This window comes from Dryas octopetala, chromosome 6, assembly GCF_963921425.1.
Source record: "Dryas octopetala chromosome 6, drDryOcto1.1, whole genome shotgun sequence".
In the NCBI taxonomy this organism is placed as follows: domain Eukaryota; kingdom Viridiplantae; phylum Streptophyta; class Magnoliopsida; order Rosales; family Rosaceae; genus Dryas; species Dryas octopetala.
This window is the reverse complement of record NC_141371.1, coordinates 6,008,810-6,022,569: the sequence shown is the minus strand read 5'-3', so window position 1 is coordinate 6,022,569 and position 13,760 is coordinate 6,008,810. Positions and strand designations below refer to the sequence as shown.

At 36.0% G+C, this 13,760-nt stretch overlaps 3 protein-coding genes across 3 annotated transcripts; 2 read left to right on the top strand and 1 right to left on the bottom strand.

The window, feature by feature from the left end:
- The first annotated feature begins 4,038 nt into the window (after positions 1-4,038).
- On the top strand, positions 4,039-4,941 carry MT2B (metallothionein 2B). The gene is made up of 3 exons (XM_086246275.1): positions 4,039-4,201; positions 4,308-4,391; positions 4,492-4,941. Exons 1-3 carry the CDS (start codon positions 4,137-4,139, stop codon positions 4,583-4,585), a joined length of 243 nt encoding a protein of 80 aa, XP_086102401.1. The 5' UTR covers positions 4,039-4,136; the 3' UTR covers positions 4,586-4,941.
- LOC147281646 (ATP binding microtubule motor family protein) lies at positions 4,672-8,774 on the bottom strand. Its single transcript, XM_086246274.1, has 13 exons — positions 8,566-8,774; positions 8,301-8,469; positions 7,799-8,189; positions 7,474-7,679; positions 7,083-7,390; positions 6,943-7,006; positions 6,604-6,691; positions 6,180-6,463; positions 6,061-6,107; positions 5,932-5,953; positions 5,751-5,813; positions 5,629-5,667; positions 4,672-5,541 (listed from the first exon to the last, which is right to left on the bottom strand). The coding sequence occupies exons 1-13, from the start codon at positions 8,772-8,774 to the stop codon at positions 5,434-5,436; spliced, it is 1,998 nt and encodes a 665-aa protein (XP_086102400.1). The 3' UTR covers positions 4,672-5,433.
- A 1,641-nt stretch (positions 8,775-10,415) lies between these two features.
- Positions 10,416-11,620, top strand: LOC147281645 (mitochondrial import inner membrane translocase subunit Tim9-like). The gene is made up of 2 exons (XM_086248821.1): positions 10,416-10,979; positions 11,239-11,620. Exons 1-2 carry the CDS (start codon positions 10,885-10,887, stop codon positions 11,423-11,425), a joined length of 282 nt encoding a protein of 93 aa, XP_086104947.1. The 5' UTR covers positions 10,416-10,884; the 3' UTR covers positions 11,426-11,620.
- Positions 11,621-13,760: the final 2,140 nt, after the last annotated feature.

Genomic DNA, 13,760 nt, shown 5'->3' with positions numbered 1-13,760 from the left:
CGTTTTTCCTCTTTATATCATATATTTTATTCCAAAGGTGGTATTGTCTTAATCATCCTTCATTCAAATTTCCAAGATGATATCTCTATCTGATCTTGGTATCTTCTATCTACTGGCCAGCTTTAGTTTTCATGCTTCAGCCATAGGAATTTGGTTTAGTGCAACTCCCACATTATTTTGGGGGAAGCAAAAACTAAAAAACTGCAGAATAAAATCATGCTTATATTGAAATGCATCATGCATGTGCTTGCCTTATACAAAAGGCCTAAAGATGATGAAATATGATATTAGACTCTATGAGGCGCATCGACCGTAAAAGGTATTCCACAATGCACAGCAAACGGACGAAGTTCATTTGGGGCCCACCACAAAATAATAGCATACTGCTAATAGGTGGGCCAAACTCTCTTGTCCAGTCTTGTTTGATGGGCCTACCAACTGTAATAAAAGAGAAAGCATGGGACCCTACAGTGACTGGTCCTGGAGCCCATGTTCTGTAGCCTGTATGTAGGCTTTGGGAGCCTAATGCGTTGTACCATGCACCCTAAAGACAATCATTGAAGCAAACACAACCACCCTTTTATTGTGAAAGTGCTTGTGAGAATCTTTGGAACCTTGAATTGGGTTCTCTTACTTAAGTTCAGGATTTCTAAGTGACATTTTTTATGCCTTTTTTTATTCATCTACTTGAAAAACTCAAAGGAGTGGTGATTACTGATTAAATATGATACTTCCTAGTTCCTCTGATTGTTTAATGAATAGATTTTTGATGGAATGTTTAACAAGTGATAATGAAGCCGGAAAATATCTGGGAGAGGTTTGCTTTGACAATATAATAACTAATGATCGCAATCAGTTTGCAAGGATAATTGTCAGGAAAATATTGTATACACTTCTTTCAAATCATTGCACCTTATAATTCATCTAATTAGGACATCTTTAATAGTTTAATCAAATATATTGTTGAGCTCCGAACTGAAGATATTAAATTCTCTCTCTAGTTACATCAAATTTAAAGTGTCTCGTTTGATAAAGTACAAAATCATCAATACCCTACTTCAAAAGTAAAGAGACTGTGTTGACGACCCACCATTGTACGATGCACACTTGCACTTCACATCACTATTTTTTTTTATGAAAATCAGAAAATGAACAAGTACCCATTTTGACAAAACAATAAAGAGAACAAAGGTGACTATGTTATGTAGGACTGGGTCGATATCGGTAACCGAACCGCCACCCCATGACCGACCACCGAACCGCACCCCACGGAATGGCAAACTTCACAACCGCAATTGCTACCGACAAGGTCGGTTACCGACGGCTTCGGATGCGGTATTTTCGGGTCGGTGTGATCGGTTTCGGTGCTTGAGACTATCTCTCTGCAACTCCAACTCCGGCCAGTCACCTAACTGCTGCAACTCCAACTCCAACACCCACTGCAACTCCGGCCAGTCACCTTTATCTCTCTACAAGGCGCTAGTCCGACCACTTAACCCCGGAGCTTCGCTTAGGAGACACCACCGCATGCAGCTCCCAAGCGTCACTGTGGCACACTCGCACCCACTCCCGGAGCTTCGCCGCTGCCAATCCAGAGCTCACCGTCCACCTTCGAGATGTTCATGAGGAGAAGATTAGAAGAAGAAGATCGAAGAGAAGAAGAAAAGAATAAGAATAAGAAGAAGAGGAGAAACCAGAGGAGGAGGAGGAGAAAGAGAAGAAGAAGAAGTGTCGGTCGGTTCGGTTACACCGACGGGTAAAGCATTCTCAGACCGCTGCCGCCACCGCCACCTTCGGTTCAATAGACATACCGATGCCGTCGGAACGGTCCATTGTCGGAGCGGTCCATTGTCGGAGCGGTTGCTGCGGTTTTCGGTTGCGGAGCGGTTGTTGCGGTTGGTCGACCCACCCCTAATGTTATGAGTATAGCAAAAGTATAGACTATTCATTTTTTTGTTACATTTAAAAAGGATCGAACCCTAAGTACAAGAGAAATTGTTGCTCAAGTCATTACTGTGGTTAAAAATAAAAAATAGAAAAGTTAAGTTGTAGATGGTTGTAGCAGTAATGTGGTAACGTGTAGCAATGGATGAATGGATAAAGAGACACCTTAAAAATTATTATGCAATATTTTATTTAATTAACATATGATATTTTTAATACATCTCATATGTGTGATGTCACTAAAGTTTAACACATAGACATTTATATTTAGTAACATAAGAATCCATGTAACATTGAACTTGACATGTATATAACCTATTCTAATATCATAAAAAAATGTTTAAGCATCTAACTATAACTTAATTGACAATAATTAAAAAACTTCAACACTTTATAAATCACTATATGATACTCTCAAATCTCAACAATAACCTGCATGTATTCATATATAACTCAGACGAGGTACCCCAGATTCGGTTGACGCACATAATCAGAACTGAAACCTACTACATCGTAACTTGGTTAGTTAATGGTAACATTGAAATCTGTTATTATAAATTTATGCTGTATGAATTTAACAATGGGAGTCTCAAGTCTCAGCTGAGAATGAGATGCATATCATATTGTTGGGTAACAAGTCATTGTCAGTGGACGTATCACGTATGACGTATATGGTTGGATGGGGGCAAAACAGTCAACACAGTATATGTATGTGACACTTTAATTTGACTATTACTGCTTCTTCACCATCGTAATCCAAATATATATAACAGATTGGCTTGTGCCTATCGACCCTTTCTTTATTACACCTTGTACACGCCTCTCTTTGTCAGCTTTCACCTCCTCTTTATTTGATTAATTCAAGTACTACTGTATTCCTATTGAGCCATTATCTATCAACTTATCCAAGCAAAGCTTTCATGGAAGTCAAGCAATCTTTGGCCATCAATTATTGCTTGCAACCCATTATGCACTCTTCAGTCTATCTAGCCTTTCAATAAAGTCAAGGAATTGGGACCAAACCTCAACTATACTGAGGATTTTTAATTGTTTTTTCAAACTCTTTAGAACAACGTACGTGTTTCCTAATATTTAATTTTTTAATTTCGGGTCATTTTATCAATAGGATAGGAATCATAGGATTAATTTCTTTTTTTATTTTTAGCTGGAGGATAGGATTAATTTCAAATTTCAAATAACCCCTTATCTTTCTCAAATTAAATATTCTCATATCATTTATTATATAATTCAGGTCATTAATTATTTAGAATTTGAAGATTAATGTTAATTACGCTAGTGTTAGTAAGGGAGATAAATCTCTTATAAATTCTTTAGGTCTCCAATGAATTAGTCTGGTTACTCTGATATACAAAAGCTGACACAAGACATTTTTGATTTTTTTTTAAAAAATGTCAAATGAATACCAAATATGTGACAATTAATTGTTTTCTTAATATTGATCTGTAATTTTTGTTTTTACCATAAGTATATACTGTATATGTCATTAGTGTATTTAGCTCACCGCACCGCACCGCACCGCAGCAGTAGCTATTTCTTTTCTATAATTATTGTGGCTAAATGCTAATGTAGAATTCCAGTGGCTAATTATTGTGGCTAAATGCTAATGTAGAATTGTGGCGAAAAAGCATAGATATTTTCAAGAGTTTAATTAATTTACTATTTGTGCTAGGCTATGTGGATATGTCTTGCAAGTTATAATATCAAACACTAGTTGGCATCGTCTGGCCATACGATTGAGGAGGCAAGCTATGATGGCACGAAACAAACGTGGAACATGGGCATCATCTCAATCAGAACCGTTATCCCCACTTGATCTAACCCATCAGAATCTGACGGTAGAGAAGCCCAAAGGAAGTGGTACACTTCGAGAAGACACCAGAAACACCCACCCCACTTTATGTAGGTCATAGTGACGAGAGGGTAAAACGACAGATCCGTGGAAGAAAATAGGCAAACAGCGCGTTGGGTCGATATGCATGGATAGACATGACGCATGATCACGCCACGTGGACGGTGGATATCAACCATTCTCTCTCTTCCCCTGCAATATAAATTGAGCCCCTGGCTTTCTACGAATACTCGTTCAAACAAAGAGATAGTTAGTGATCATTATCTGGTTCACCTTAATTCTATCAAATTTTCGTTCTTCCTTTTGATCTAATCCCGAGAAAATGTCTTGCTGCGGTGGAAACTGTGGATGTGGGGCTGGCTGCAAGTGCGGCAGCGGCTGCGGAGGGTAATGGCATATTATTTCTGTTTGTTCCCGAGAATATATAAATATTTTCCCAGAAAAAATTTCTGTTCTGTTATTGTTTTTCATTATGTGGGTTTTTATGGTGCAGCTGCAAGATGTACCCAGACATGAGCTACACTGAGGAGACCACCACTACAGAGACCCTTGTGATGGGTCTTGCACCCCAGAAAGTGTATGCCTCTGTTTTCCTAGAACAAAAATTATAATATATAGTTAATTAGTTTGATAAATTAGAATTTTTTCTAATTAATTTTGTGGGTTTTGATCTGCAGGCATTTTGAGGGAGCTGAGATGGGAGTGGGAGCTGAGAACGGGTGCAAGTGCGGTGACAACTGCACCTGCAACCCCTGCAAGTGTGGCAAGTGAGGGAGATCTCAGCTTTTTGAAGCAGAGATGGGGGTTGTGCTTTGAAGGATGAGGACAACAAATAATAGCGTTATAGCAGTAATTTATGTGTGTGTGTGTTTGTCTTGTTGTTGTGTTTAGGAACTTGTTTTAGAATAAAGTAGTCATGGCTTTTGTCTTTGAGCAAATCTTACTAGGCTAGGATTTGTTAAGGGTGACCCCAGGTCATGGCTGCTTGCTTATTGGGTTTCTCTGTACAAAAACCAGGATGTCTCTGCTGTGTTGGTGACTCTGGTGGATCATATATATATGCAAGTGTTAAGAGGAAAGAGTGCGAGTTTTTGATGAAATGAATGAAAAGCGACTCCTTTCTTTTACTTTAATTTGTGGGATTAATGTTAATAGCAAGATTAAAAGGAATACATTTTGTCCAAAACAGAAAACAGAGGAAAAGGAATACAAGAAGTCAACAAGATCTATCAGTTCAACAAGGTGTACATGTGCTATGGTTTAAATAAACTGTTTTACCAAAAATATTAAAAGAAGTGGGGAGCCATACTTTTTTTTTTTTTTTTTGGGGGAGTGTTAAATTGAAAATCCTTGTAAAATTCTCAATTCTTTATAACAGCATGGTGGACCATGAATGGCTTTCGGCACCAATAATTGTAAACAATGGCAAGTAGCATATTTAAGACGGTTGGAATTTTAAGAATAAATGTCTGCATAACAACATTACATTCAATTGATTATACACCTAAAATACAAGTTCATGGTACAACTAAATCAATCCAACAAGGATGATCTTTTTAGTTTTACAGGGACATATCACACCATGACACCAGATCACTGTCGAATCTGATGAATCTATTTTACAGAACCTCCTTCATAAGCACCTGTGAAACCTCTGAACAACTAGATGTGGCATCTTTTTGTTTATCAAGTATTCCTACAGCAGCTTTGTTAAACAGGTTGTGGATCTGTAAAAGGAAATTAAAGTAAGATTAGTATCTCATTCATCATTTGATGGCAAAAGTTGACTGGAATGTACAGTCTTTTAGGTTCACCTGCTTAGATGAGAGGCCTATTTTCTCCAAATCGCTCAGCTGAAACATGTCACATTGTTCAACTTCAGTACTACTCATTTAAATGTAATATCTAAACCCAAAACCATACTAAATTTGCTTACCGATTTTAAAGGGCTTGTTTCTCTGAGCTCAAGTATGTATTCTGCTATTTTGACTCCTATTCCCTGCATGATGCACAAGAACGAGAAAATTTCAAAAGAGAAAACATAAGGAAACTAATCGTTTTTTAAGAATAAATATACATGAACTATTAAGTATTAATACTGATGTTTTGACATGAACCTTCAATTCCAGTAGCTCCTCTCTGCAATTATGAAAACCAGTTGAAATATTGAGTTTCATATTTAATGATTGAATTTGAAAAATGGAAAAATGAAAATGAAGAAATTCTGGAAAGATAATAAATCTTACCTGTTGGCTGTATTCAAGAAGTCAATATACTCTTGAACAAGGCAGTTCTGTGCAACAAAAAAAGATGAGGACCACAGATTTAAATTAGACAAGTTAGAGAGTTACAAGTATAATTGTACCTTCAAATTTGAACCCCGAGCAGTCAATTTATTAAGTGGAGTGCCTGTTATTTGGCATCTGTTGTTCGCACAGGTCACAAAAGGTGTTTTGGGAGTCTTTGGTTCAAAGAGTAGGGGACAATTTTCTTTTTTGGATAAGAGTTCACTGGGGGGCTTTTGGTTTATATTGGTGTTTACAGGGGAGAGAACTTTTCTTAAAGGACTTCGCAGTGTGTTTTTCCTCTCACTGACTGGTGATGAATCAACAAAGCTTGCAGAGTTCTCCTCAAGGATTGATGGCTCACCTACGCATATATCAATATAGAAGCTTTTCATATTTCAAATAACTAAAAGTCTAAAACATACAAAATAAGACAATTTTTGAAATTGCTTGGGGTGTTTGAAGCAGCATAGCATGTAATCAGTTCACAGAGCTGAAAAATACCAGGTAAACTTGTATTAGATTCCCATGCATATCCACCCGCGCTACCATTGCCCTCTTCTGTATTATCCTTAGCAGCGCATTGCAGGCTCTGGAAAGTAACACCACATTGTAAATACACAATGAGTTTAAATGAATTTAGTGTTAGTTAAGGCATCTTAGATTGTACACAGTTTCATCAATAGTCTAATGTGAAACATCGTTACCCAATAAATGATAAAAGGCCTTAAATTGCATCTATCTGCTAAGGCCACATAATTAGAATACAACTGTGTCAAATACACCATGGGAGTTCAAATTCCATCATTCCCGTCCCTCCCCTCGCTAAAATCTAGTAATTACCTCTAAACTAGAATCAACCGTTCTTTCATTATCAAATAAATTCCTGAAAGGTGCAGTGATTGTCCTGCAAAAAATGTTAACCAATTAGGCAAGAGTGACTCGATAGCATAAGGATTCACAGTTCAACTAGTTACCCATACCTTTCTTTTGCATTAACGGCACTTCTATTAGTAATAACCTTGGATTTCACAGAGCTGAGATTGATGTTGAGTTTCTTGACATTGGTAAAAGAACTTGGAGTTTTTCCCAAGGGAGAATTGAATGCTTGAATTCTTTGTGTACTCTTTGTCTTTCCTCTTGATTCAAGCCAAGCACGAAGTTTGGCTTCCATGTCAACTTTAACCCTGGGGGTCTCTTGCTTGTGAGCTGAAGGAACAAAATTGGTGATGTGGCGTGACCGAGCTGCCAGGCTGACAGTATGTACAGACTCCTGGTACTCTCCTGGATTCTATTATCAAAGAAAAAAAAAATTTCAATATAAATGACAGGCCAACCCAAAATATTACTAACTCAAACACTCAAACTCCTTACCAAGCAAGCAACCATCAAAGCTTGACTCATCCCACCAAGTGAGTCTTGCAATATGCGAGTCAATTTACTCTCTCTATAAGGCACACGCGATAAATCGTTGTTCAATGCATATATCACATTAGACAATGCAAACAAAGATTGGTTGATTTTTGCACTCTCTTGGAGACGAATTCCTTCATTGCAAGTTCTTCTATTATCTTCATTGCCTGTTTGAATAGGTAGATTAAACATGAGAAAGACAGAGATCAGAAACAAACCCAATTCCATATTCACTTTCACTTTACTTAAGCTGCTGAAAAAGGAAATGACTGGGAATAAAAATCACCTGCTAAGTCTATGAGGTTCAACTTCCCAGTAACAGCCCCAGAAGCATCACCACAAGGAGTGGAAACAGCAATGACAAGGACCCCATGGCTCCTACTAGAGACATCATTGAGACCAGTATGCGCGACTTTCCGCCTCTGAATCGCACAAGAAAAGGCCTCGTAAAATTCCGGCAATGACTTGACGGGGACACGGGAGAGTCCCCTGAGATGAATCTGCCCATCTTTGTCATCCAAAATCGCAATTTCCTTGGCTTTGATCTCTAAAAGGTCATAACACCTGTCCATATAGACCTCGTAGTATGAAATCTCAGCTGTACTTCCCGTGCACTGGCACATAGATAGGATTGCGGACATGGCCAACGGCATTAGACCCGGCATCTCATCAATGCCCTGTAAAATGGATCACATAGCAGAAGACAATGTTTAAAAAAAAAAAAACTTAAGCTGAATTTAAGTTCAGTGCTTTATTAGTACAAAGATATTGGAAATTCAAATTCAAACCTGCATAGTGTAAGTCTTGCCACTGCCAGTAGCTCCATAAGCAAATACCGTGGCATTGCAGCCATGAAAGATTCCTGGAATCAAAGGGCTCACTTCTCTGTAGAAGATCCGACCAACATTGTTGTCCTCTTGGGCAAAGAAGGAGTCTAGCCGATAGCACTCATTTCGGCTTGACCAAGAAAACAAAAAGACCCACAATCAAAATCCAGCTTCCAAGCAATTTTCTACGAATTATCTGACTGAAAAGTAAAAAAGAATCACTCACCTTGATTCTTTATCTTTGAGATACACAACCACTTCCTCAGTAGACTCACATTCTTGTCCAACAACGGAAACACACGGCTTCTGTTCGCCGTTCTTTGCAGAAATCTCGTGGGGAAGAAATGGACGCACCCTCACAATGACCCTGACCTTGGAGATTGAATTGGGGTTCGTTGCTTTTGCTGGAGTAGCAGAATCCCCTAGAGCCTCCATTAGAAAAACAAAGAGCTAGCTTGGATTTTAAGAGAGAGAGAGAGAGAGAGAGAGAGAGAGAGAGAGAGAGAGAGAGAGAGAGAGAGAGATGAGGGGAGTTGGATTTGCAGAGACTAAAGTACGTTAAAGGCGCTTGAATTTGAGGAAGAGGAGGTTTAAAAACGTTATGACCGTTTGGGAAAGATAGAGCCAAAGTTGAGCCTTTTCTAGTTTGAATTTGGATTGGGATGCGTACTTGCTGTTGTTGGGTAGAGGGTAAATATCGGTTCCATACAGCTCGAGTTAGCTCGAGTTAGCTCGACTTAGGCATAAGGTTTGTTTGGCTGAGACTACTTGTTTAAGTTTGGCTTCTAAAATAAACAAGTCAAACTAAGCTTGGCTTATTTAAGAAACAAGCATGATATTTTGACTTGTAAAGTTTGTGAGTTGTTCGTGTGTAAGTTCGGATTATATAAGAGATAAAACAAGTCAAACTCAAATTTGGTGTATTTTAGAAAGGACAAAATACATTTTTGGTCTCTGTAATTTAACGAAGTTTTCACTTTGGTCCCCATTTTTTTAATTTTGGCAATTTCAATCTTGTACATTTATTATGTTTGCAATTAGGTCAAAACTGTTAACTCAATATAATTAGACTTATGTCCTTTAGAAAAATAGTTTTTAGATAGAGATCAAGGTGTTTTAAAATTTATAAAAAAATCCTTTTAATTTATAATAAAGTTCTTTTAATTTATAACAAAATCATTTTAATTCATAATAAAGTCATTCCCTAATTTGAAGGGTATTTACCTCTATTTGAAGGGTATTTCCCTTCCTAGGTTCTAAATAATGAATCATTTTATATCAACTCAAATTTTTCTTTATATTCATAGTGTTTTTCAAATCTCTTATGATATTTCTTATATTATTTAGACACAAATTTATATTTGGTTATCATAAGTTGAAAAAGTAAATTTATTATGACAAACTTATCATGTAAAAGTTATTAACGATCACATTTTTAAATCATATTTAACGTGTTGAAAATATTGCACAAATTTAGTGGACTTAGCACACGTAATTGACATGACATCATCCACATCTTTTTAAGTTAGTTGTTGATCTCTATAAACTACATTGTTTTGTTTTAAAATTATGTATTGTTTTATTTTACTATTACATAATGCTCTTTTAATAGTTTTATTAAGCAATTGATATTTTTGGATTTTCAAAAATTTCACCAAATCTCGTAAGAACAACCTATATTAAAAGGGCAACCCATAATATTAATACATATTATATGCCTAACATAAGTATAGAATGTCTTTCAGGCCAACCAGCCAATTGACTCATTTTGGCCTAACTCGTATAAACCTCATTGTAGTTATAAAATTTCACATTAGATATTTTAAGTCCGTGTCAATTATATGTCACTTTCAAAAAATTCATATACATTTTTTAAATGGATAAATAAATCATAAAAAAAACGGATAAAAAGAAATAGCCAAATGTATACTATATTATCAAAAAGATCAATCCGAGATTAAAAACGGGCAAAAAAATATCTAAATGAGAACTCAAAAAGATCAATTCGAGATTAAAACAAATTTAGCCAAATGTATACTATATTATCAACTTCATTGTCAATAAATGTAGTAAAAAGAAATAGGGTCCATTACTTGAAGGAAAATTCTAAAAGGATCCCATTGTTTACTTTCTAAACTCTCTACATGCTTACTACACCCCACACTTACTTTTTAACTTATAACATTTATACTACACCTACTTAATTCACATTCTCAAAATACCCCTATATAAGGCACATGCCGCATATTTAAAGTTTTAAACAAAACATTTGTCATCCAAGCAAAAATTAAGTGTGGAGTTTAGAAAGCAAAGAACAAGATCTTTTTAAAATTTATTTACTTGAAAATAAATTAAGTTATTAAGTTTGAAAAAAAAAAAAAAAGTTATTAAGTGGGCCCAAGTCACAGTACAGGTTCAGAATTTGAATTACCAAAAACTTGGAGGCTCTGTCTGCAAGGGGAGTAATATATATGTTAGGGGTTTAATTAAGAAAGAGGCTATAATTGGGTGACTGTGTTAAACCCTAAACCCCTTGGAATCGAAGATGGACAAGAGCATGCTGGTAAACATGGACGGTCTATCTGAAGAAGATAAGCATAGAATGACCAACATGATCGATCAGCTCCAGATTCGTGACAGGTTTGTGCATTTCTATAATATATGCATACATGTCTATTATAGATGTTTGTGTTTGTGTAAAATGAAGTGTTTTTGTCCACCAAAAAAATGGAAGTGTTTTTGTTTATTGTTAATTGTTAGCATCAAATTTGTATTGGGAATTTGGGATTAGGATATAATTTTGATATAAGCTAGTACGACAGGTTTCAGTATGCACATAATAAGTGTTATGAGTATAGTGATGAAGTCTCTGATTTCTTTGTGCTTGTCCAAATTGCAGTCTGAGGCTGTATAATTCATTGGTGGAGCGATGTTTTACGGACTGCGTAGACACCTTTCAGCGCAAATCCCTGACCAAGCAAGAGGATACATGTGTTCGCAGGTGCGCCGAGAAGTTCCTCAAGTTTTCAATGCGTGTTGGCATGAGATTTGCAGAGCTCAACCAAGCAGCAGACACTTCAGATTAGTCTATCCACAACATTTTTGGTATGAAAGTCACAGGTGCAATTTTTTTAACTTTAGATCCAGAATTACTTTTCTTACATTGATGAACGATGCCCATCGTTACGATAAGAGAGGATTAATTTGTACCTTGATGACACAAGAAACTTTTTTGTGAGGTTTTACAGTTTAACTGGATGTTCATTGGGTTATAATCGAGAAATGAAATGTATAATTTTGTTCCATATATTCTGGAAAGAGCATGACTAAAAACTTTTGCCTTTTAGCATTTCTGGTACTGGCATTACTGGACAACCGAACTGTCTCACAACGTTCTAAACCCAACTCTTTTTTTAGTTTGTATCATATAAAGTGACTTTACAATAAGAGAAGCTGAGTGCATGACTGACTCTATATGGTTAGCTAGATTAGCTTGCTCTTTGGGAAAAATGCTGGGCAGCAACAAACAGAAGCAGGCTTGCTGTAGCATTAGGAAATTAGATTGCATGTGTGGCTTTGTTAATTAATTGGTCTGCTACAAATTATTATAGGATTTGAAATTTTGAATTGATAGACTTAGCTTTGGTTGGACAGTGGTTATGACATGCAGCTTTGTGCTACATATATAGTAATGTACATTAATTGACAAGACAATTGGTTGGTAAAATCATTGAGTTCTGAGCTTTTGTCCCTGTGTGCCACAAATGATAAGAATCTTGATGAGTTTTTCTAATAGCAGGCAGTCAGAAATCTGAGCAAACAAAGTGCAGAGCTTTACTTAAATATTGTGCTGTGATAGTCTATTTTGTGCTTGCATCTGGGTACTGACAGTGTAGGCACCTCTTTTAATTTACTTGATGGAGCTCTGTGTGTGTGTGCTTGAAACATTTTCATTAACATGGCTAATATGATCACACTAATGTGAGCTAAACCCTGTTTTAGTATGCTGTGAATAATTTTGGTGCCTACCCCTTGTTGGGACTTGGGAGTTGCTCTTCTTCCTACCCAGAGGACAAGGCGTGTGTTCAAAGATAGAACACCAGAGTGAAAGACGTTTGAGGAGCAAGAGCAACACCCCCATGCGACTCAAGTATGTGCTACCTTGACTTGCCACTTGTTAAGTCCAAATCGCACTAGTTTGCATACAAGTAAACATACAGAAGGACAAAATTTTGAGCATCAATGAACACTTGTTACAAAAACGAATGAAAGTTATAACATAATTATCAAACAAAAAGATAAACGGATGAAATCTTGTGTATGAATCCAAACGAACTTTGGGAAAGCTCTAATTTAAGATAAAATAAATATGCAGATGCATTGTGTATGAAACATGCTGCACTTTGTAATTTGATTAAAATTCAAACTCTCATTTCCTCATCCATTCCCTTGCTATTTTCAGATTTTAAAAAATAACGAAATTACATTTTTATATCCATATAATTTGAATACGAATGTATTTTTCTTTATAATTTAAAATTCAATATATATAGAGGACTGTTCTAAAGTTAACTAATTAGTAAGTTAATATGAAACTAACCATGTTTTTAGGTCTACTACATAACTAATCTCATAATCCGAGCCGTCTATTTTTTAGGTCATACTTCAAAGATCATCATTGTAAAAAATCAACAACATTAGAAATCATTTAGTCATCTAATTGTGATCAAATAAATAGATGATCACTATTTTCGATAAAAACATATAAATAATTGTTACTATAATCAAATGGCTAAATGACTTCCAATTTTGGAGATTTTTTATACAGATGATTTTTGAAGTAGGGTCTAAAAAATATATGGTTCGGATTTTGAAATTATATTGTGCAGTAAGCCCAATAAGGTAGTTAGTTTCGTATTAACTTGTTAACTAGTTAATTTTAAAACATTTTTGTATATATATATATCCTTATAGTTTTCTACTCATGTCAAGTTGGTATTAATCCTACATTAAAAAAAAAAATTGGTGTTAATCAGCCATTTCGTCAAGTTTTGTTAACGAAACATTCATATATTTTTACCTATTAATGATGAATATTGATGCCACTTTAATTCTTCTAGTTGGATCTCGATTTCACTTTTTCATGAGTATTCCATAAATAAAAATATCTTTTCTGTAGTAATGAATACAAATAATTTGATTGAATGATGCATGAAGAAATGGTTTACAAAGATGTTCTGCATTGTTCGTATTGTTGAGGCTTTTCCCGCCAACCAACGGTCCAGATTGAAGAGAATAAATGCTAGACAGTACCCAGCTGACAAAGACCATCAGACACCGTCCATTGACCCACGATCTGACGGTCCACCCCACTTTAATACCCTAAACCGCCACTCATTTGGTTAAAACGTTTCTTTCCAA

Bases quoted from the DNA above. Each gene is read 5' to 3' on its own strand.
- MT2B (XM_086246275.1), top strand. From the start codon at position 4,137: ATGTCTTGCTGCGGTGGAAACTGTGGATGTGGGGCTGGCTGCAAGTGC. The intron at 4,202-4,307 runs GTAATGGCATAT...TTTATGGTGCAG, and splicing joins TGCGGCAGCGGCTGCGGAGG to CTGCAAGATGTACCCAGACA. The intron at 4,392-4,491 runs GTATGCCTCTGT...TTTGATCTGCAG, and splicing joins GGTCTTGCACCCCAGAAAGT to GCATTTTGAGGGAGCTGAGA.
- LOC147281646 (XM_086246274.1), bottom strand. From the start codon at position 8,774: ATGGAGGCTCTAGGGGATTCTGCTACTCCAGCAAAAGCAACGAACCCC. The intron at 8,470-8,565 runs GTGAGTGATTCT...TTCTTGGTCAAG, and splicing joins CTCAAAGATAAAGAATCAAG to CCGAAATGAGTGCTATCGGC. The intron at 7,680-7,798 runs GTGATTTTTATT...CTATTCAAACAG, and splicing joins GAACCTCATAGACTTAGCAG to GCAATGAAGATAATAGAAGA.
- LOC147281645 (XM_086248821.1), top strand. From the start codon at position 10,885: ATGGACAAGAGCATGCTGGTAAACATGGACGGTCTATCTGAAGAAGAT. The intron at 10,980-11,238 runs GTTTGTGCATTT...TCCAAATTGCAG, and splicing joins CAGCTCCAGATTCGTGACAG to TCTGAGGCTGTATAATTCAT.